The sequence below is a fragment of the Epinephelus moara genome, chromosome 20 (genome assembly GCF_006386435.1).
Source record: "Epinephelus moara isolate mb chromosome 20, YSFRI_EMoa_1.0, whole genome shotgun sequence".
Taxonomy (NCBI): domain Eukaryota; kingdom Metazoa; phylum Chordata; class Actinopteri; order Perciformes; family Serranidae; genus Epinephelus; species Epinephelus moara.
The window spans coordinates 18854981-18878539 of record NC_065525.1 but is presented as its reverse complement, the minus strand read 5'-3'; the positions used below and the strand labels follow the sequence as shown (position 1 = coordinate 18878539).

General features: G+C 42.2%; 1 protein-coding gene across 1 annotated transcript in view; it reads left to right on the top strand.

The window, feature by feature from the left end:
• The window catches only part of pdhx (pyruvate dehydrogenase complex component X), a 42401-nt gene that overhangs the window by 13328 nt on the left and 5514 nt on the right, over window positions 1–23559 (top strand). Inside the window, exons 4-9 of the mRNA XM_050073748.1 lie at window positions 6660–6874; window positions 8367–8465; window positions 14289–14454; window positions 16222–16369; window positions 18271–18329; window positions 19857–20015. Of these exons, the coding sequence (XP_049929705.1) occupies window positions 6660–6874; window positions 8367–8465; window positions 14289–14454; window positions 16222–16369; window positions 18271–18329; window positions 19857–20015 (846 nt within the window). The remainder of the gene's footprint in view (window positions 1–6659; window positions 6875–8366; window positions 8466–14288; window positions 14455–16221; window positions 16370–18270; window positions 18330–19856; window positions 20016–23559) is intronic.

The following is a 23559-nucleotide window of genomic DNA, read 5'->3' as shown; positions in this document are numbered from 1 at the left end:
TGGCCAAATGCCTGGACAGGCTGCAGTAGACGTGGGACCTCCTGCGCTCCACAGGGGTTATTTATGGGGTCAAGCACCGCTATAGCCCCCCTACCAATTTCCAACCATGGCTCTTGATAGGTGAAAGAGCAGGGAAAAGATTCAGCGTATATTGGGATGGGGATGTTGGGGGTAGGAGCACCAGCACCATGAACACAGATTACTGTATCTCATCATACTCTTACTGCCTTGCTCCACCCTGACCCGAGGGCTTCAATCTGAAAATCAGCCCTGGGTGCAATCAATCATGACTTGTAGGAAGTGACTTGTATGCGTTTGCAGATACATGTTACAGCTGCTCTGTGTGTAGATGTGATGAAAGATTACTGAGCTTTAAATGGGGAATACTGGTCTAGAAATGTATCGATGGGTAAATAAGTAGATAAAACCATCAACATAAACCATATACCACCAATAAAATCACAGTAATTCAGTTCTGTGTGCGGTGGTTTATGTTGATGATTTCATCCAAGATGTTCCTGCAGCCAACTAGCACCTGATCCCTGAGACTGGCTGTGCAGTGGGAGTTCTGGCTACATCAGAAGGTTGATGAATGTTGGTGATTGATATAATGAAATACATGGCAGAAAGGACTGATTGATAGATATGTGAAAAGATGGATAAATTGACAAAGATACCTCAACACATTCTGCAGTGCTAACCACTCACTTTCCTATATATCACTCCCTTTCCCCTCCTCTCTTCATCTCCACATCCTGTCACGAAAGGGATCAATTTAAACAGCTATGTGTCCTCTAAATCAATGGTAGTATAAATCACTTTGTAACTGTGCACCATTCTCAGGTCAAAATGGGGGAAAAGTCTGTGTCTTTTGTCTGCTCCAGAGTTTCAAAATGAGAGTAGCAAAAAGGCTGAATTCAATTAGTTCATATTTTCCTTCAAGAAGGGCCAGCAGTGCACTGGGGAAAGTGGCTGGGATTGAGGTGACACACTAAAGAGAAAACAGAGAGTGGAGTGCAATTGGAAATATGGACTAGAAAAGGGAAAATTACCTGTGATAAAGGTTACTTGAAAGTTCAAACCCAGAATGTAATGCTGTGGGTATATGGTTAGAAATCTAAACAAACATGATGTGCAGAAGAAATGACATGACTCCTGATTTGCAGCTTGAATTGTGTGTTTTTTTTCTTCTGTGTGAGATTACATTGGACTGGCAGACTGTTACTTCCAAGACAAAGGACGGGGCTGCAATCCTCTTTGTGCGATATCTGTCATGCTCTATTGATCAGAGACAAACCCCTGCTCACTCCCTCAACAAGATCTGTCTCTGTTTCTCTGTTCATTTTTAGGCTAACACCTAGTGCAACACTATACAATAAGGGGCGTGTTTGTGCCTTCGACTGTACGCTGTTAGGTCTAACACCCTTGTGACAACTCGCTTACAACCCTGGAATAATCATGTTTTATGGAATCTGCATCACAAGCTGTACAGTTACATCAGCAAACAATCTTAATTAATGAAAGTAAAAAGGGATGTTGATAATTGTCCAGGTCGAGCTTGTTAATGAGCTGTTTAGAGTCTCAGGGGGCTTGTATGGCTGTATGATAACAGTTTGGAGATAAGTAGGTTAAACCTCGTAAATGGTCCAGTCTGACTTTGTAATATCATTAGCGTAGCTGATGGGCTTTGGAGAGGTCCCTGAAGAGCCCTATTTGCGATCTGTTAGACTTTTCACAGTGAGGATGTTGCCATAGGAAAGGTCGAAGACTGGATCAGGCCAGCATGCTAAGCCCATTTTCGTCACACATCACAGAAAGGAGGGCCACAACATGAATATCAAAGATCACGCATTACCAAATTATCTGATTCTGAAATTGTCTACCATTCATGTAAAAAAATGTTATTAACTACATAAGCATTTTTTTTTTTTGCAAAATAGCACAGAATGCACTATGTAACCTACTATTTAGTTAATAATCTGACTATACTCAGTCAATATTAACCACTTTACCACCGAAAAATTGTATCTGGCCCAAGGTATGTGGTTAAGCCTTGGGTCCCTGTGATAAAAGAAACAATTTTTCATGCTCTAGATTAAATGTTTCTTCTGATTTGACATGCTCGCAATCCATTGATCAATCAATTTTCAACCACTTATCTGAAGCCGGGTCGCGGGGCAGCAGGCTGAGCAAAGTATTCCAGATGCCCCTCTCCCCAGCGACGCTTTCCAGCTCCTCCTGGGGTAACCTGAGGCGTCCCCAGGCCAGACGAGATGTGTCATACCTCCACCATGTTCTGGGCCCGGGGCCTCCTACCAGTTGGACATGCCTGGAACACCTTTAATGGGAGGCGCCCAGGAGGCATCCTGATCAGATGCCAGAACCACCTCAACTGACCCCTTTCGAAGGAGCAGCGGCTCTACTCCGAGCTCCCTCCAGATGTCCAAGGTCCTTACCTTATCTCTGAGGCTGAGCCCAGCCACCCTTCTGAGAAAATTTATTTCAGCTGCTTTTATCCACAACCTCATTCTATCATTACCCAGAGCTCATGACCATAGGTGAGGGTTGGGATGTAGATGGACCAGTAGATTGAAAGCTTTGCCTTCCGGCTCAGCTCCCTCTTCACCATGATGGTCCTATGCAGCACCTGCTAAACTGCCGATCCATCTCTTGCTCTATTCTACCCTCACTCATGTACAAGACCCTGACATACTTGAATACCTTCACTTGGGGCAATAACTCACTCCTAACCCAGAGGGGGCAATCCACCGTTTTCCAGCAGAGCACCATGGCCTCAGACTTAGATGTGCTGACTCTCATCCCAACTGCTTTACACTCGGCTGCAAACCGCCCCAGTGCATGCTGGAGGTCATGGTGTGATGAAGCTAATAGAACCACATCATCTGCAAAAAGCAGAGATGCAATTCTGAGATCATCAAACCTGACCTCTTCCTCCCCCAGGCTGCACCTTGAGATCCTGGTCCAGCTGGGGGCATTGCGCAGCCTTTGGGGCTGCTAAACCTGCACAAATAAGATAAAAAGAAACCGTGTAATTCCCAAAGCACCTGCAAAGGGTGAAATGTACCCCCGACTGTGCTGGCAAGCATATAGCGTCTTGATGCTCATGTGCTATTTGCACGTGCTTAAATTCGGTAATATTGGCACAAAATTTGCCCGTTTTTATACAAATGAGCATCACTGCAAAAACAAGGCAGTTAACAAGGATTAACGCCAATAGCCACACGCAGTTACAGTGATATTATTAGCATCTCTTTAGAGAGTTGTGGTGGTAACTGAACCATATTTATAAGTGGTGTCACACTTGAATTCCTTGGCTGAAGTTTTGAGGAATGCCTCTGCACCTTGTTGGTCAGGAACCGTAGCTCGCGGACTGAAAATTTCAGTTTTTCTTTTTCTCTCTGCCATTGTTGTGCCTACTGTGTGAGGCATTACTGGGAGTATTTCTACACAAATGAGGGGTTTTAGTGAGGCTGGCTGGCACTGGAGGTAAATGAAAAAAGATGTTGCATTGAAGAACGGCTCAGGAGGCTGAAGTCCATGCAGAAAAATGTGGGTTTTATTAAACAAAAATCCCAGTGAAAGAGAGGAGAGGAACAAAAGTATGGGGAAATTAACAAAGAGCAAAGAAGATGAAAAATAACTGGAATAACACAGCCTAACCGCAAGCTGCCACTGACAACTCCCCTTTAGTCTGTGCCCAAGTGGCTTTATATAACCCTTCATGGCCCCACCCTAACTGAACTAACCCACTGTATGAGGGTTACCTAATTGTGCTAAACCACTGCATGGAGGCAGAGAGGGGAAATTATACAGAAACCTGATTTTAACAGGAAAATAGAAAACATGTAAATGCCAACAATATTAAGGTGAGCAATTATCTATATACTCTTCTGCCAGCGCCCACAATAACACTGATAAAAAGAAGGAAAATCATTATTACAATACATTACCAAGGACACTGCAAAAACAAGCACATAAACCCGGTTAATGTAACCCTTTTTAATTTGACATTTAATAGATTAAAGTAGAGTGAAGCTAACTAATTGATGGCTTCACCCTCTGTCTAACTATGCACAGGTGGCCTGATGGAGCCTGATGACAGTGATTACTGTTGGGAATCTGGGCTTGTGAAAAGGTTTCAAGGGAACCTTTTCACTCTGTGTTCTCGGTGTAAAGGCAACATTTATACCTCGCCACGTGGATAATTGCAATCAGACGCAAAAAGAGGGGCAAATTGCACTCCTGCTTGTGCTGTAATATCATTAAGGCAGTATCTTTTGTAATTGGGACCATGATACAGGGCAGATAGCTGTTGCACATGATGCACAGTTCATGGTGCCATTCTCTGTGAATTCGCCCCAGAATGTTGAAACCATTGCAGAAGCTGAGGTGTGAGCATCATTTATAAATTCCATAGGTTTAGTGTGTTCTATAGCCATTTGATGGCAGTGTTGAGCCCCACACCACTACAGCATCCAAAGCATCTGTTTATGCAACTGCTGTTTACAGTGCATGTGTTTTTACTGTGAGAAAGTGCAAAGGTGGCAGTGAGGTGTGCCATGAAACAGCTCTTGGTCTCTCTGATGCAGTTTGTGTTTAAAATGTGGCATATACTGCATGTTGTCATGTTTTTTTTTTTTAAACTTCCTCTTTAGTGAGAAATGGACCTATATTATTACACTACATTGGAACTGTTTTCTAATGTCTAATTAAGTGTAATGCTGACTGGTCCTCAACATATGACTTGTAAACTGCATGTCCATGTTTTGTGGTGAGTATACATCTCATCACACTGTCTAAATTTACTCTGATCTAGAATATGATACCAGTGGAATAAATATTTGACAGCATTTCCCTCAGGGTCAAACACAGGGTGGAGCTTAGGACAGAGAGTCAGCTGCAAAACAGCATTTAATCACAAGCGAACAAGTAATTGTGTGGTGCACCATTTTATTAGGCTGCCAGTCATCCTGTACTTGTAAATGTATTTACTCATAGATTTTACAAACATATCTTGGATAGTTGCAAATCTATTCGATCCAGTTGTCCAAATTAATTCCCGTATTCTGTATAATGTGCTATTTTATTTGTCAAATTTTGTTGATAAACTGGTGCCGGAATCATGTCACATTTGCTTATGACTATCCTCTGTTTACTGGAATTATTCGGCTTAGTAGCAGTCAAACCATTTACTAATTTTTGGCTACTAAATGACACGTGCACATGCTGGTATGTGTGTGTTGAAGCACTTTATTTTACAATAAATAAATGTTGTATATCACAGATCCTGTCTTTTGGTCTCTTCAGGGCTATGTTTTCCTCTTCAGTTTCACACAGATATATTAATGGCTGTCATAACAGCCTATCACATGTCACAGTGCTGCTTGTGTCATGATACCACAGCTATTGTGCGTAATATATTGCGTCTCTAGTCACTATCATTTGGAAAAACCCCTTTGGGACTTCCAAGAAGGATCTCTGTGGAAATTTACAGGAGTCTGGATTTCCCAGAGAGGCCCTACATTTGCCCTCATCCATCACCTCCTATAGCAGTTCTGTGTTAATCACACATCAGACCTATTGTCTAAGGTTCACACTTTTGTCATTCCTATGTTTTACAACCCGGGGCGTAGTCGTTTTGTGTTGCCAACAATTGTACATATAGGTTAGTGTAGCTTTGTGCTGACGACCATTACAAAAGTAGTAGGTGTACATTGAAGTAGCCCTGAAAAAAACATGAAGTGCAGCTCTTTCTACCAGTGAGCACAGGTGTTCATATATTCTGCTCTTTCCAGTTAGGTGGGTTTGGTTATTGGAGTGACTGTTTTTGATTTTGCAAGCCTGCTAGAGGGAGGGGGTTGGGGTGGAGTGTGTCGATAACTGTAGACATACCACAGTGCTTTCGATTTGTACCATTTTACTGTGAAATTATACCTTATTTTTTCATTTGCTTAGTTGTTAGAATTTGCAGATTATCTCTTGGCTGATCAGGATGATTGAATACAACAGCACAGTTTTGTTCATTTGTCAGCCGTTCCTCCCTCCCTCCTCCTTCTTCCTCTTCTTCTTCTTCTCTCCTTGTATCGAGCCACACGTTAAAGAGGCAGCTCTCTAAGTGGATACCTTTTGAAAAGAGATGAAGTGCAGCAGCCCAGCCCTGTGTATTGTGCCTGGCCTTTCATTTAAACTGATCAATATTGACTGAAGAATAACACCTTGCACAGCTTGGGGAGAGTAGTGTTAGCCTCGCAGTGGATTTGGATTACTCTGGAACAAGATAATGAATCAATAGTTGACAGCTTTGAACAGCATGAATACGCATCCATGGCACTCCAAGAGCCTATTCCTGCACAGCTGGGTTTTTGTATGATTTGCGAAGTTAATAGAGCGAGAAAATGGACGATGAAAAGAGATGCGAATTGTGCTTCTTTTTTTTTGTTTTGAAAAGGTCCCCTAATAATGGTTGTCAAAATATTTATCTGTTCAATGACTGCTGTTTTTTTTAATCTTTACTTCAAAATTGTTCAAAAGACCTTTCCCTTTATTCCAGCAAACTCAGCCGAGCTGAAGTGACTGAACCAGTTTTGCTAATGAACTTCTCCCCTTACTGTAACGTGCCTCTCTCACCCTCTTTACAGATGGAGGAGGGAAGTCGCAACGTGCGCCTGGGCACTCTCATTGCCCTCATGGTGGAGGAAGGGCAGGACTGGAAGCAGGTTGAGATCCCCCCTCCAGATGCTGCGGCTCCATCTGCGGCTCCACCTGCTACAGAAGCAGCCGCTGCCCCAGTTGTGCCCCCTCCTGCGCCTGCTCCTTCTCCAGCTCCTCCCCCAAAACCAGCCACGTCAGGACCGTGAGTGTCACTTTACTTGTTTTCAGCTGCTGAAATAACACACCGTATAGATTAATTAAATGAATAACACCTCTAGAGTGATTACAGGTCTTTGCACTCGCCTCCCTGCCTAATGTGGCCATAATGGAGGGTCACATCTTTTGGGCATCAGCAGTTGTGTTGACATTTAAACTTAAAATGTAGCCTTCCTGTTTGTTATATTCGTTTACCCCCTGATGAACTTAATGTGAACTAAAGCTCATCCTCCTTTGTTCAGTATGCAGCCATGCTGGTTTCAGGTCTTACAGTATCTACCACCTTTCAGCACGTTGGACATGATGATCCCTCTCTGTTCACATTCCCAAATGTGTTGGATCCCACCAGCATTGTTTACACAATAAATGATCTTGCGTAAAAGCAAAAGAGCTGCCACAGAACAAACAGGCGCTGTTTGTTATGCAAACATTTTACGCTGAGCCAGTCCACATTTTCAGATTTGTGCCTTGGCTGCATCAGCCTGACAGGGGTGAAAGATGAGCGGTGGATTCCTTGTGCAGCAAGCATGATGATCAGGCGATAGATACAGGAGGGGGCTATATTTAGGCAGTCAGGTCAAGTAGAACTAAAACTGTGAAAAAGATGGCATCTGAAGTAAGCATGAGGTCCTTTCCCATGTTTTATAAATATAGGGTCAGTGCCAGGATACTTTAAAGCGGGACGAGGATGCTTCAAATAACGCTTTGCTTGACCAGGACTTGTGCTGTGTCTCGAATCGGGTATTTCTGTACTTACACTTGATATTTTGAGTGCAGGGGTGTGTTCACATTGAGAAGCATGGTGCACTAATAACGATCTCTAACGATGCTAATATTAGCTTATCATCAGGCATTGACGTTACATGGATTGTGGCATGAGCTATACGATCTTTGGCCGCAGGTTACATTTGGTGTGTATGCATGTTAAATTCTTCACTGTAGAAGACTGCAGTATCAGATTTTCTGGTCAGATGCTTGACAAGCTGTAAATATTTGCAAAATACAGCAGCTATCATCAATTCAGCTGATGATAGAGCCAGCAAGCATCAGCCACAGACATTCATAGATATAGAAACGTACTTTGAAAGCACATTCATTTGTAATACAATAATTAAATTAATACAGAACATGTAAAGTGAGCAAACAAACATATAGCATGAGTACGTTTTGGCAAGAGACAATCATGAGTTAAAAGGTGCCAGATCTTTTACGCAATGGCCATGTTTGATTTGAGACAACACCACCCTATCAGAATCAACACACTAAGTACTAAGTATGTGATTTGAGACATGGCATTGGTTTATTGTGTGCCCATTCTTCCCTGATGGACTTAAACACTTAAATGAATAAAAATAGGGTTTAACATTTTCAATAATTAAAACAAACAGGATTAATCTTGGTTCTTTAAATCAAATGTATAAGGGTTGAAACTTCAGCTATTCTAAAACTATCTTTCTCTCTCTCTCTTCGTTGTCCAGGTTACGTCTGAGTCCAGCAGCAAGACACATCCTGGACACCCATGGTGTAGACCCCAAATTGGCCACACCCACTGGACCAAGAGGACTTATCACCAAGGAGTGAGTATGGGTGAATGGGTTAGCTCTAAGGCCCGTTAAGGCCTTCCTAATGAATGATACAGAACCTCCCTGATTACATAACAAACGGTCAGTGTGAGGTTGTAAAGAGCTAAACTGTTTGACTTCTTCATGATAGAAAATTGATGTGGGGTGGAAGCTGTAATGATTATAAAACTACTATAAACGTATTCACATCATCATGAACACACAGTTATTAACCACAGTAAGTACTTAAACCTTATCAGTTTATCGCTGAGTTCCTTCCTGCGGGGGTGGGACGGGTGAGGAGAAGTGATAAGTCAGCTGTAGATGCTTGTTTGGCATTGCATCAGGCCTAAGGTCACAGATTGGAAGGGTCCCCTTGTGGCCATCATAACACCGCGTTATCTCTGGAGATAAGAAGTGTCACTCAGAGCGAGGCAGGTTACAGTCACAGTGTGGGCAGTGTGACTGAAAATGAAAAATGCGGGAGGGACTAGACAAGTGAAAACTGACTAAGAGGTGGTTAGGATTTCGCTTTAATCCTGTTATGTAGTGAATTCACACTACAAAAAAACTGCACACACACACACACACATGCACACACAGCTCTAATGGTTACCTGCTGTCAGTAGGGACCTGATTGAATGCTCTCGTTACCCACCTAACACCCTGCAGGGGAATCTCATTAAGCAACTTCGGTCGCCATAGCAACCCAGTATCCAGGACCGACTGGTGACCATAGAAACGCAGAGCATATGTTTTCTGGGATATGTGTCTTAGACAGTTTGAAGCTTCATAAACCAGTAAAGCATGATAACTCATAGAAATTCAAGGCCTTTTCTGTATACCATACCATACCTTGTTGTCAATGTGGCAAAGAATGGCTCATTTAAATCAGGATCTATAATATAATTTTTTTTAATTTTCTTTTTTAATTTTATATACTTTATTAATCCCCGAGGGGAAATTCAATTTTTCACTCTGTTGTCAATTACACACAGGTCCGAACACACACATGCACAAACTGGACCTATACATGCACTAAGTGGAGAGATGTCAGAGTGGGCTGCCCATGACAGGCGCTCTGAGCAGTTGGGGGGGTTCGGTGCCTTGCTCAGGGGCACCTCGGCAGTGCCCAGGAGGTGAACTGGCACCTCTCCAGCTACCAGTCCACGCTCCATATTTTTGGTCCGGACGGGGACTTGACAGGCGACCCTCCGGTTCCCAACCCAAGTCCCTATGGACTGAGCTACTGCCGCCCCATAACCACTATGATTTATATGTTTACAAACACCTGTCTTGTCAGTCCCAATAACGAGTGTGTTAACAGCTGAGAGAGTGTCTCGTATGCACCCTTATTTAGCCAGTCGTGTTGTTTCTCCTAAGTCTGCCAGCTGAAAATGACACATCAACTCTTAAGATGCAAAGTTTTAAATAACCGTCAGGAAACACAGATGAGAAAAGGCTTCTTTTTCGTCTCTTGTTCTTTTGGCATAAAGCTGTAAGTACTTGTCAAGGTTAATGAACATGGAGATGCTCTTTGCCGTACGTGTGTCAACATGATTTCCAGGTTTTGAAGTTTAAATTGTTGAATTAGTAATGCGGTTTTGATTTTATCCCAATTATTTGATCTGGCACGCTCGCTCAGTTACCGCTCTTCAAGCCATTTGTTGGACTCGAGATTTGCATGAATGGCTCGCCAATACACTTACTGACACCTAGGCTAGCTAATGAGCACAGGAAATCTTCAGAAAGGAAGGCTGATGCTGAAAGAAAGCAGAGGACCGTTCTGCAGGAGATGAAAGACTCCAGTGCCGAGAGGTTTACCAAAAATTAGTGCCTGAATGATATGCTGTTTCAGTTTCAGTTTGCTGGCCGAGCCACAGTAAAAAAAAAACTAGTTTGCTTTAAAGGTACTGTCTATCATGGGAATGAAAGGTATATTACTGCTCTTTTTTCATGTGGCTTTTCTGCGTGGAAAAAACAGTGAATGTTAGGGTATTAAATGAATACATAACTTCAGGAATGGATGCTGATGGATACAAATTTTTATTAATTGGGAAAACCTGCCAATAAATCTATAATATGTAGGGTATCCAATACAATTGCATAAAGGAAACATCCTTTAAAACGTTCACTAAGATCCAACTATAGAGGTATAGAAGTATGAGCTGTTGTGAGACATGTTGGAAACCAAATCTCCTCGGTCAGAATAGTTTCACATAAGCTTAGCTCCTTCAAGAAGAGGGCAGGACAGACCCGATTTCCCTTCCATTGTCCTTTGGTGCATCAGATAAGGCTGAAGCCAGGGAAAGGTACCCCTCCCGTTCCACCCTCTGCTCTAGAGGGGCCCCTCTATAGTGGGCATGAATAACAAGAGGTCACGCTACCCAGGGATGAGATCATAGCATGTTACATAATCCACAGCGAGCTTTAAATACAGATTGGGCACAAAGAAACTCTTACTACTGTTTACTCACCTTATCTTTCATCACTGTCTTAAATAGCAAAGTAAGCCAAGGGCACTGTATACATTCGTTACGGTTTACTTATTAAGCATGACATATTACATTAGTTAAAGCAGGCTTAGCATTTTGAAATTTCAACAAGGGATGCTTGTAAGCTGCCAATGTAGCTTATTCACCTTGTGATCAGTAGTAAGGGTTGTTTTGTGGTTGTGCTTGTTATTTTAAAATAATTAAGTCTATCTTAAAAGTAAATATTCAGTGCTTGCATATCTATTTGAAGCTTCCCATGCAACATATATAACATGAATATATGTGTTTAAATGCTGCTTCCTGTTAAGTTTATAATGAAAACTCACAAAAAGGGTTTAATAGCTATATGGGCTGGCTCAAAAGAGTAGTTTCGTTTGACCTTGACCATCAGAGGTATTCATTACTAAAGACAGGTTTTCGTGATCCCTGACTCTCTGGCATGTACAGCGCCAGAGCTGCCCTTCAGCTGCAGTTAAAATTTCAAACTCTTCACTCAATCAGATTACACAAAGAACCTACGTAAAACCCATACATACATATAGAAAGTTACAAGTTAAGCATTATGGAACCATTTTGACTTACACCTAATGCTGTTAAAAAGGAATGCTACTGTCTTATAGTGGTGAGTTTGTCATATTGTATCCCATTGTTTGACTGCAAAACTATTCCACTGTTTGTGCCAACGTCCTCATGGGTACAGTGATGATTTGGACCCATTTTTCCATTATCGTGGGTGTACTTACTGTGAAAATCTGGTTCTTCTCTGTTTCTTTTACTCAAGTCACCATCTTCTCTTAATGTTCTTAGAAGAAGACCAATCAGACAACAGCAGTGTCCTCTTTTACACTGGACTCAATTTCAGCTATAATTGCCTCTTCAAATTGCCTGAATTTCCATTTAAGATTCTTCTTACATTAGATATGTTTTCATGTGATTAAAAAGGCCGACCGCACACCAGTCCAGTGGAGCTGCTCCCATGACAACAGCACCCTTTCTCCCATCTTCGCCTGTCCTAGGTGGCAGTAGAAGACAAAGTTTATTCATGTGTGTGCTTTGTGTGTTTGTGTTTGTGTGTGTGTGTGTGTGTGTGTGTGTGTTTGTGCTGCTTCGCTCCCTTTTTAATATTCTACTCACCCTCCCCCAGTCTTTCTTTCAGAGGCTCCTTTGCCTTGGCTGTCAGTAGGGGTGTAAATGGTCAGTGTGAAAACCACATGCCAACCAGCTACACAAACGGTATCTATGGCGTCATCGCCAAGTGTCCACTGTAGGCTGCTGTTGACTTGCCTTACACTTGATTTTTTTTTTTTTTTTTTTGGGGGGGGGGGGGGGGGTGTTTCTAATACATCCTTCACTGAAAAATATAGAAGGTTTTGCAATACCAACTCAGCTCAGTTTACTTTTTATTTTACTTGTAATGTTGTTCATTTTTATAATCTTCCTGTGTTTAAATACTACGTCACATTAAACCTCTTGGCTGCATTTTTTTTTTTTCATATTGTGGTCTGTAATCGTTTAACGTCAATGTGGTCTTCTCAGGTTAGCTGGGGGATTTCCAAGTTGTCTCAGTTCCTCCACAAACAAATACTCCCACCAGTGAGAGAGAGAGGGAGGAGCTAGTGTGCTAGGGGAAATAAAAAAGATACAGCTTGGAGAGGGACATGGAGAAAATAGCTGCGGGGCCCAGACTGTTCCCGGCTACACGTTTAGGTCAGAGGCAGCTGGTCCAGACAAAAGGCTGGATGTGTGTGGGTAGGTGGACTCCAGTGCACTGAACTAGAGCCAGAGTGCTTCAAGCAGGTGCACCTGATACCTGCCTCTTATGCTGCTAAGAACAAAATTAATGGTTTGAAAAAAAAAAATCCAGGGCAGATCTTTCAGTACATTATGATTCCCTCCTTCTTTACCTTTCAATTTCCTCTGTCAGCATTGTGACCTGGTCCATATTGTCACTTCCTCCACTACCTTTATGAAACAGCAGTAATTTGATGCATTAGAAATATACAGTATGTGGAAAATATAGTAATGGAAGAGACCTTATTCAGACGAATGTTCCCTCTCACTAAAAGGAAACTGATTTACTTCTAATAAAAGAGTTATGATTCTGGCTTCTCAAAGCTTGAATCCCTCAAAGCTGGCTGTGGGATGATGTGTGAGTGAGGAATTCACCCTCATCTGAGAAGTTTGTCTTTTAATGATGCGGCAAAACACTATATGTCTGCAAAAAGAATAATTAGTCTGTGCTATTTTATTGTAGTGCCTGAGGAAAAAGATGCTGCTTGAATAGTAGGGATGCCAGTGGGAAAGATAATGAAGCCAAGGTTTTGAATAACCTTGTCCCTTGCTGCAGCTGACACCTGATCCCACCTGGCCTTATCCTGATGGGGTTTGTTTGTGACTGGCAAATGATTCTCAGGACGCCCATCCACCGGAGGATGACCGAAAGTTACCCTTCTTTACAAGCCTGACACAAATACAAACCAGATAGAACTAGCAGAGTGCTACATACAAGCTCGCCACGTGGGAGCGTGGGTGAATAATATATTATTGTACTAATAAGCTATGCCAGTATAATTTCATTAATAATGGTTTAAGCAATTTTTTTTTAATGTGGAAGGAAATTTTGTGTGATTTAGTTTTTCACAGTAAAAATCAGGCCATCATTAATACATTTCAGAAATAAAGAAAAACAGGATGAAAAAAATTGCCAGGGGCTTGAAAAAGCATAGTTCATCTGTGCACCAGGGGCAAACTGGGAGTTCACATGTGCACTTCAATAACGATGGACCCAAATAAAATTGGCACAAAAGCATCATTGCAGGCTGCAAAATATTTGGCAAGAAGCAGGAAGCTATTTGTTCCTATGTAAATGTTTGTGAATGAACATGTGTTAACGTCTTGAATATTTAATCTCATCCAGACATAATGTTCGGAGCCAATGCCCCAGTGTGTTGAGTGTTGAAGCTTGTCAGTGTGTGTTGACTGCCATGGTGCTTGATTTACAGCTTGTTGCCCCTTTATTTCCTCCTCCTCCCCCTTTATTTCCATAATAGAAAAGCAAGCGGCTTACTAACAAGGGTAGCTCGACAGTTACTCCTGTGTACTGAGGAATAAAACAGTGTGTAAAGCATGCCAACCTAAATGTACATTTACACAGGAATTACCATATAGTCATCACCAATGCAGACGGGTAACCAGAAAGTGGGCAGTTATGTTCAGGTTTCTGGTCAGTCTTGTGTCAGAGAATAACAACATTACAACAACATCTTATTGTACACAAATATCAAAATGATTGTATAAAACATTACTTACGTATATCTATTTTTGTCTGTTTCTACTTTAACAGAGATGCACTGAATCTCCTGAAGAAGTCTCCTGCCCCCAAAGCAACCCCAGCCATGGCTGCCCCACCTGCCCCGAGTCCTGTCCCCACTCCAGCAGCTATACCTCCGCCTCCAGGCAGCAGACCCAACATACCTCCTCTCTCTGTACCAGGGAAACCAGGAGCACCGGTGAGCACTCCTCACACCGTATCTTTCTTTCTCACAGACACACTTAAGGCCAATTCATAGTTTTAACAACCATGTAGGGCCTGCAAGGGCCTGCTTTGATCCACATGATGTAAATGTTGCCATCCACTCATGTCCGCGAGAGCTCCAATCTCTTGTTACACACTCCAGTCCAGTCCAAAACATTGTATTCAAGTTAACTTGAGCTGCAGCACTGCAGGTAAAGTTTTAAGTGTCCTCTTAGTTTCAGTTTTAACCAGTGTTGGCAGTAGGGGGATGGTAAGCTTACCTTCCAGCCCTCCTGTTTACTGCTGGGACTGACGCAGACCCTCTATTGTGCTGTTAATGCAACACTGCAGACATTCAGTATACACATTAGCCCCGTTTCCACCAAACACTTTCGGTATGGTACCTTTGGAACCAAAAGTAACCCTTCAGACATGGTACCTAGACCCTAGCGTCTCCACCGCAAACAGTATGTGGGCAGGGTTGTTGTCACTCACTGCTCCGTCCATACCGGTGACACAGATGGAAGTCTGCACCTTGTTTATCGTCCACAGAACGGGGTTGCACGCCGACATTTTCTGAACAAAATAAAACAGGGTGCAGTGAGAGTCTCTCTCGATTAGATGATAAAAAATAGCGGGTTTGTGCATTTAGTCCTTCTCAGGCAAGCTCAGGGGTTTAGTGTTGCCAGAGCCCACAGGAACAACACTCCACAACGCTTTTTTTTCTCCGAGTGAGGATTGGGATATGGATTCAAGTTAACGTCCCACCTTAAAAGTTGCAGTCAGCCCAGTGAATTATGTTATTTTTCTTCTGCGCCTACAGCTGCTGCGAGAGCCAGCAAAACATCTTTTCATTTTATAGCTACAGTCTACTAATAAAACTTTCCACGTTGTGAACAGTGGCGACATAAACCTCAAAACCGGCCACAACTCAGCTCTGAGTAGAGTGACTGTCCGCTATTGTCCAGTCAATGGACTGCAGTGTTCACAGCTTCACCTTTTAGTACCAGATCCGTGTGCTAGGTGCCCCAACAGAGGGGGGACCGAAAATGGGGAAGGTCCAGAACGGTTCCATTGGTTCCATCCACAACTTTTCACAGTGGAAACTGAAAAAATTATACTGCTCAGTGGAAACAGGGCTATAGTCTGTTTTGTGGTGGTGCTAAGAAACTACTCAGCCACAGACACTTAATGACCCAGCTTTTGTTAAAGCCTAATTGGATTGATGAATGATCACCTAATAGTATTCCATGACTGCAGCTGGCATTGTAACTCTTCTAGTCTTGTTTCTTTATGTATTTGTTTGCCTGTGGTCACATAGAAAAGGGTCACTGATTTTGTAGTTACAGTCCTGTAGTCACATATTAGATAACGATAATTGATTTTGTTTGAATACCACAAGCATTGTAACCAAGAGATTTGATTTCAATTTTCATATTCCATTGTTGTTCTTTTGCACCATAATCAATTTTAGTCTTCATGAATGTGTATCCTGCAAGATATGACCTATAGGTGTCAAAGACTGTGTCTACAAATAACCTGATGCACACATTTTTTACACAATCGTTCACTCCTGACCAATCGTTAACTCATTGTTAGGAGCTTGTCAATAACATCTTTACATTGTCAACCACATGCATTTTTCGAGAGATTGATGGCAGCCGACCATCATTCTATTTCTTGTCCCTGTTGTCTCTCTCAAAATGCCTCCTTCTCCTTGTTCAATTATTGACCTCCCCTTCCCTCCACTTGTCATCCTCAGGGCACTTTCACAGAGATCTCAGCCACAAATGTCCGCCGTGTGATTGCTCAAAGACTAACGCAATCGAAGACCACCATCCCCCACGCGTACGCCTCAGTTGACTGTGACATGGCTGCCGTCATGAACCTCCGTAAACACTTGGCCAAAGGTAACAATACACGACTTTGTTGGAGTGTGTTTCTTTACATGCACATGTTAGTGTCATGTCCCTCAGTGAATGTCTGACGGTAACATTTGGAAGGAGACTTCCATGAAGATGTGGATTTCAGGGTTTTCACATGACTGCTCATTTGACAAGGAGGACAGTCTGTTGCATTGAAAAAAGCTCTGGTACATGTCGTCTCAGGGTGGTGATGTACCTCTGGTTCAAGCCAAATCTCTCTCCCCATGTGTCTAAGGACAAACCAGGCATGTTATGGGTGGGAGTTCACATGTTGTGTGGGTCGTGAAGAGGGTATAAATGTGGTTGATTCAGACCCAGAAGCGCAACACCTCCAGAGGGCCAAATGGTACGTTATGTGATCTTGGAAACATCCATATCTGACACTGATCAGATCTTCTTCGCACATCACATTGTACAGCTGATAAGACAGCGACAGTTAGTCACACACACAACTCTAATCTAAAATTTCTCCCGTTTGACTAACAGGATGTCTGCGTCTGCTAGCTTGAAATAACTCGCACCATTTCAGAAAGCAATATCAGTGACAAAATGTGATAGAAAAGGAAGCTGTTTTCATTCATAACAGTGAGGTTTCATTCATATAGTTGTCCCTTTGTGCTGAGTAAAGTACTCTACCAGAGTAATCATCTCTAGTTCGAAGTGTTTCAAATGGATTCTTTTAGAGCGCCGGCTCTTTGGTGCACTCTGCGTTATATAATGACAGTATTCAAGATAAAGAACAGCATTAAAAGACTGTGGAAAAGCATTAAAGGCCTCTGGAGGAAATGGATATGTGTGAGGGCAGTGGAAGGCAGTGGAAAATAGCTCGGTCCATCCATACAGTATCAGTAAGGCAGGTACTGTTCGGATTGAGAGCTTGACTGATCGAATAATAAGCAGAAGCAGGGCCTCGCAGTGTCCTCAGCAAGTTTAGCAAAGCTGCTCTTTTACTTTATCAGCCTCACAGACTTCCCTAGCAACTGTAACTGAGCTAACCGCAGCTTCTTGTGCAACAGCCATCAGGATGTGTGTGCGTGTTTTTAGGTGAAGGGAGGTTTACACCACAAGTAGAGAAAGGGAACAGTGTTCATGTGTCACAACAGTCACAGCCAAGAAAATATTAATCATTAACGGCTGCTTTTAATGCAGTCCTAGAATTTTGCTTTCTTTCACCAGGAAGATTCAAAATCTCTTTTTCAAGGGAGTCCTGGCCAAGACAGCAGCATGAAGACTTTCACACAAACTATAAAATATAACTTATGCTTGCTTTTGGCTTTTTTTTTTTTGTTGATATAGCGAGAGTGCTTCGTCGGTTTCCTATTTTTAAACATTTAGTTTAACACACTAGCACATAATTGGCTTTATTTAGCTTAACTTTGCCCAGCTGTCACACAAACAGTAAATCTCTCTGGGTGCTGTCTCTGCGATGGAGGAAATGGGACGGCCATTCCAGACCTATTAGCGAGGTTGTGTGTGTACCGAGGGATTCTCTCCCCGGTTGTTTTTGCGGACTCTCATTGTTCGGGAGCAGCGCGATTTCACGGTTAGCTCGTTAATCATCCCGCTCACAGCATTCATAACTGTCTGGTACTGCACTAATGGACGCTAGTACAAGTTGGCAGCGATGCCAGGCCGAGCCCGCCCGGCCCCACTGGTGTCACACACCACGGGGAGGGGAGCGGAGCAAATGCTAGTGACTGAGAGGGGCTGATTCTGATCAGCTGGAGTGTAGGTCAGCAGGATAAAAGAGATATAGGGGGTGTTGTTTTTCCACTGAGGGAATTTGTAGTATCACTCATGTGACATTTGAGAAAGAGCAGGTGTTTTACAGCAATCATGCCCGTATGTCCATTTGCTCACAGTCTGTTTCTCATTTGTCTTTTCAGAACAGATCAAAGTGTCTGTTAATGATTTCATTATCAAGGCAGCTGCTGTTACACTGAAAGTAAGTATTGTTCAGAGTCCCTTCTTTTGTCGTCATTTGTTGGTTTAACCTCTTCATCTTTATTTATTCATCCATTAACCATGACTACGTGTATGATGCACATGGTTATTCAACTTATGTGCCTACAAGTATCTGGTGTTTTATGTCTTTCAGTGCTTAACAAAGCCCATACACACACACACACACACACACACACACACACACACACACAGCTATCTGTAGATCATACTGTAAATAATTTCAAAGGCTTCATCATTTGGTCTCTAAATTTTACATTACTTCAGCAACAAAGGTCACTCTGTTGTCGGCGTCGCCGGCTTATTCAGATGATGAATCTACTGGTAGCTTTGCCATTATAAGACAAGATCAAGTGTTTACTCAGAGACTGTTCATTGTGTTCCTTTTTCCTGTCAGTCGATGGAAATTCTGGGGAAACTCTCAGGAATTCACCCGTTGCTCTGAGCAGTTTTAGAAAACACAAAATAAACGCTGTAAATAAAGATGCTGTTGTTAATGGAAATGGAAAAAAAAACAGATGCAGCCCTCTGGTGATTTAATTATTTCAACCAGGAATGTCTCAGCAGCATCTGATAAGAACAGCCTGTTATCTGCTTCTCCTATATTCTTATCATTTATCAGTTGAATATCAGTGAGTAAATGTGTCGGCCTTTAGCCTTAACATGTGCAAGACATCATGGGTGTTGGACGTTGTACCATGTACGCTGTAGGAATATATGTATGAAACGCTGCTATGTGAGGATAAAGCAACAGCTGCAGAACCTGGCTGTTTGGTGCGTGTGTTACAGTAAATGTGAGGCATGTGGAACATTAATGTGTACATTTTCCCAGTCCATGCCGCCATGTGGTCAGAATACCTCTTTGGATTGGCTTCTGCACTAAACTGAGCAAAGTGATGGACTTGTGTAACACTGTAACATCAGAAACTTGCCAAAAGCAGCTGTGCTTTGGCCCAAGTTGACCCTAAGTACGTTAGAAGGTGGCATATGAGGCCACTTATATAAACTGGTGTGCACTGGCAAGTGTTCCGCTTTGCTTTTTCTGGGCAGATGAAACTTTTCCTGTGTCCTCCATATCTCAAGTATTTAGCAGATATTTTATAATTGAGGTTCCACCACAGCAGATTCATCAGGATCAAGATTAATTCGATATATATCCGATTATTTATGCGTAGATATCTAGCGCAGTAAATCTGTATCTAGATTTGCTGGCCTGATAGCAAGAGTATACAGCCACCACCAAATTGATTACTGATTTTCCTACATTTGCTGTACTATAATGGTTTTTTTGACCATCATTATAATTGATTTATTTGCATGTCAGCAGCCACACTGTAGAAAATTACAGATTTTTGGTACTCTATCAGACTGTGATTTGTTCCTCCACACTCATGAACTGAATAGAAGCACAGTTTCAAAGCCTGAGGGCTTTGTTTCTCTATTTTTGCTTGTTAATTTTCACTGTTAAGATCTGTTAAAACCTGGGCTGACCTCTGACTTTCTATCTCAGGAGATGCCAGAAGTGAATGTGACCTGGTCTGGTGATGGACCCCGTGCACTTGATTCGATCCACATTTCAATGGCCGTGGCGACTGACAAAGGCCTCATTACCCCCATCATCAGGGACGCTGCAAACAAAGGAGTCCAGGAGATCTCCGCAAATGCTAAGGTAAATATATTATTATAAACCATTATGTTATGATATTTAACGAGGCAGCCTTGTTGTGAGTGTTGTGTCGTAAAGCCGTCTGCTTAAGCGAGGGGACTTTTCTCACGCTTGCCTCGCTGTTGGTAGATTTTAACTTCAAGCTGCGGGGGCGTTTGGTGTATCACTTCAGGTGAAGACTTGGAGTTTTGCTGTTGATTTGTATGTGGGAATAGATAAGGGATTTGAGACTTGACTGCAGCCCAACTGTATGGGAAAAACAAACTCTGTGGGCATCTGTAGAGTTGTGCTCGCCTTCTGGCTAGAACTTTGTTGCATATTAAGTTGTTTTTTTTCTCTGTTATCCATCAGATCATGTAGCAGGAGGTGCATTTCCATCCACCTGTTTTTATGCACATTTCCAATTTGCATATAAAAAAACGGAATGGAAACACCAGCAGTTCAAAAAAATGGCAATATCGCAAAAAATAGTTTTTACAATCAGGGAAGGCAGAAAAGTTGGTGAATCGATAAATGGTGAATGCAGCTGAGTGCAATGGAAACAGATTCAGCAAATAAATGATGACGTAATGTTACCGCCACTGCAGGTTCCTATTGTCGTCTCTGGATGGCTGTTAACACACTTATGTACACAGGGCCCATACCAGCTCTGTGTCGCTGTAGCTTGACGTGCACCTCCACAGAAATTTAACTACAAGTTGCAGTGATGCAGACCTCCTGTCTGTTTTTGTAAGACGAAACCATTTCCCTCAGTGGAAACAAAGCTTTTATTTACTTGTATTTCACAGATAAGAAACAATAAGTTGTGAAGACAATAAAGCCTCCAAAAAATAGCATTTTAAGTCTTGTGTGTGATTTATTCTGGTTTCATATGAGTAGAGGAAATCTCCGCTAGTAGCTAGGCTAATTTATACAGTGTAAAATGCCATAGGCTTGTGCTAATAACGTTAGCATGATATAGTTGTTTGGAAAACGTGTTTAGTACAAGACAGTTGTCTTGTCAGTGAACTTTGTGAGTTGTAATGGTAATTGTAATGGTTGTAATTGTTAAATGTTGCTGTTGTCTCTGGCTTCATATGAGTAGAGGAAAAGTCCGTTAGTCACTAGGCTAATTTAAACAATGTAAAATGCCATAGGCTTGTGCTAAAAACATTAGCATGTTGTATTTGGGGGGAAATGTGTCCAACAAAAGACAAAGCTGATTTTGTGTTTGAAATTGTCGCTAATAAGTCATGTTTGATGGGTTTTGGGTGTGTTTTGAATCACCTAAGCTTTACAACATTTTACAGAAACCCTGCTGCCAACTAGTGTTTTGGAGGTGTAACTGCAGAGTGACACAGACACACCACCGCACAAGTATAAATGCTCACAACGGGGTAGGCTATGGCATAGACTCTGCATAGAGCTGACGCACAACTATCAAATCCTGCTTTATTCAGCAGTGGTGTAATGGCACCTGACTTGAGAATTAGCGCCACCTACTGTTTATCTCATTAAACCAACTCCCAATATTGGCGTAACAGAAGTGGATCGAAAAGGGCATAAATTTGCATTTTCTTTTGCCGACAATCTGGAAGTTAGGTTAAACTTTTCCCTGTGTTTGGATGGAAGCCTGTCTATTGTCAGATCATCTGAATAAGTCTGTAAATAACTGATTAAATTTGGGATAGTTTGATTTTTGGGCTGTTAGGCTCTAGGACTCAGCTGTCACTGGCCACAGATGGAGCACAAAGCAACAATGGTCAGCCCTCTTTGCCGCTCACAGTCAGCAGCTGGGGACCGGCATTTATTCACAAACAGATGAAATTTTTCTCTCAAAATCTGATATGCATGTGCAGACACACACTTGATGATTAGTCTCAGTCTCTTTTTCATTAAAGACATATACACAGATCAAATGGATGAATTTCTCAAGATGAGGGTAATGAGCGTCATGTCTCTCACCAGCAGTGACTGGCTGTAAATGAACAGGGCTCATATTTATGCCTGATATGTCTCAGTGAATATATGATGTTTGATCTAACAGCTGTTAGCAGCAAAATATAGAAGACTCGTGACTGTTGCCGTTAAACACAAAACAGTGTTTTTAAATGTGGAAGACTGCCTCTATACCTAATGACACAATATTAGCCCGAACAGTGTTGACATCACATTTCAGTCTCAGCAGCACTAACAGTGTCAGTAATACCAGCAGTAGCAACTATAATAATTGTTGCAGTTGGGTGGCTGAACTGCAGTATTAGTATGATTGTATTTGTACTAGTGACAGTACCAATTTCAGCTTGGCAGGGGCGAGAATACGTGTGGTAGTTTGGGGAAATACACAGTGTCATTGTGAGAGTTGTTTAGGGAAGGAGTGGGTGAGTGTGTAATTAGGTTTAAGACAGACTTCTACATACTTCTATTCTTGCATTGATGACTATGCTGTAATCCATTCCAGGCAGATCTTGCAGTATATGTGGTTGCCTCAGCCCTGTAGGTGTTGTCTGTCTGTCTGGACAGACATCTCAGCACGCTCATGTCAATACTGCGTTAGCAGAACTAGCTGTTAATATAATGCTCCAGTGTGGGTGGAAATGATGTGTTGCCTCAACATGTGGTTGTATAAATTAGTATGTCATTACAGTTCAACACACTGTGCCCAATTTACAGGGTTGTGTTTCACTAACCCTTTTTGAGTGCATTATATATTTACATTTGTACCATCTTTCAAGTGTTAAGGTGTTTGTGCAGTTTAGTTGATAATCGTGCCATCCAGTTAAATGGGTATTTTGGTATTTGTTATCATTGTACAGTAAATGTCCTGCATTATGCATTAAGATCATGTTAGCTTTATTTTTATTGTATAGTATAATTCAGAGTTAGGATTGCAGCTCTGCACAGTGGTGCAGTAGTTAAAATTGTTGCCTCACAGCAACAGGGTTCCAGGTTTGGTCTCAAGATGTGGGGTGGGGGAGCCCTTCTGTGCAGAGTTTGCATGTTATCCCTGTGTCAGCGTGGGTTTTCTCCAGGTACTCTGGCTTCCTCTCACGGTCCAAAATAATGAAAGTTAGGTTAATTGGTGACTGTATGTGTCAGCATAGTCTGGCGACAGCGAGAGGTGTTTTTATCCTCCTCCTAAGAGGATAAGCGGTCACAGAGACAGAATAAATCTCTAGGAGATTAAGACAGAATGTTTTGTATTGGATCTTCTTTTTCTGGCGTATGTCCTTAGACCTTCAGCTCCGTTGAGGCAAGCCAGTCCAGTGTTTCATCGTCCAGGTCAGTTAGACCACGATCGCCATTTGGTGGCCGGTGTTTGGGGCAGCTGATTGAGGGTTGAGAATGGGAACATCTGTTGGGTCTTCAGTGTAGTGGTGGAGCCTTGATTAGGGATGGGAATTGATAGGATTTTATCGATATCAATGCCATTATCGATTCTGCTTATCGATCCGATTCTTTATCGATTCCCTTATCGATTCCTCCTGTGAATTAATGATATCACCTCCTGTTGTTTGTAACCCAATACATCTGCTTTCAGAACGTTTTATTATGAACCTTAAAGCCA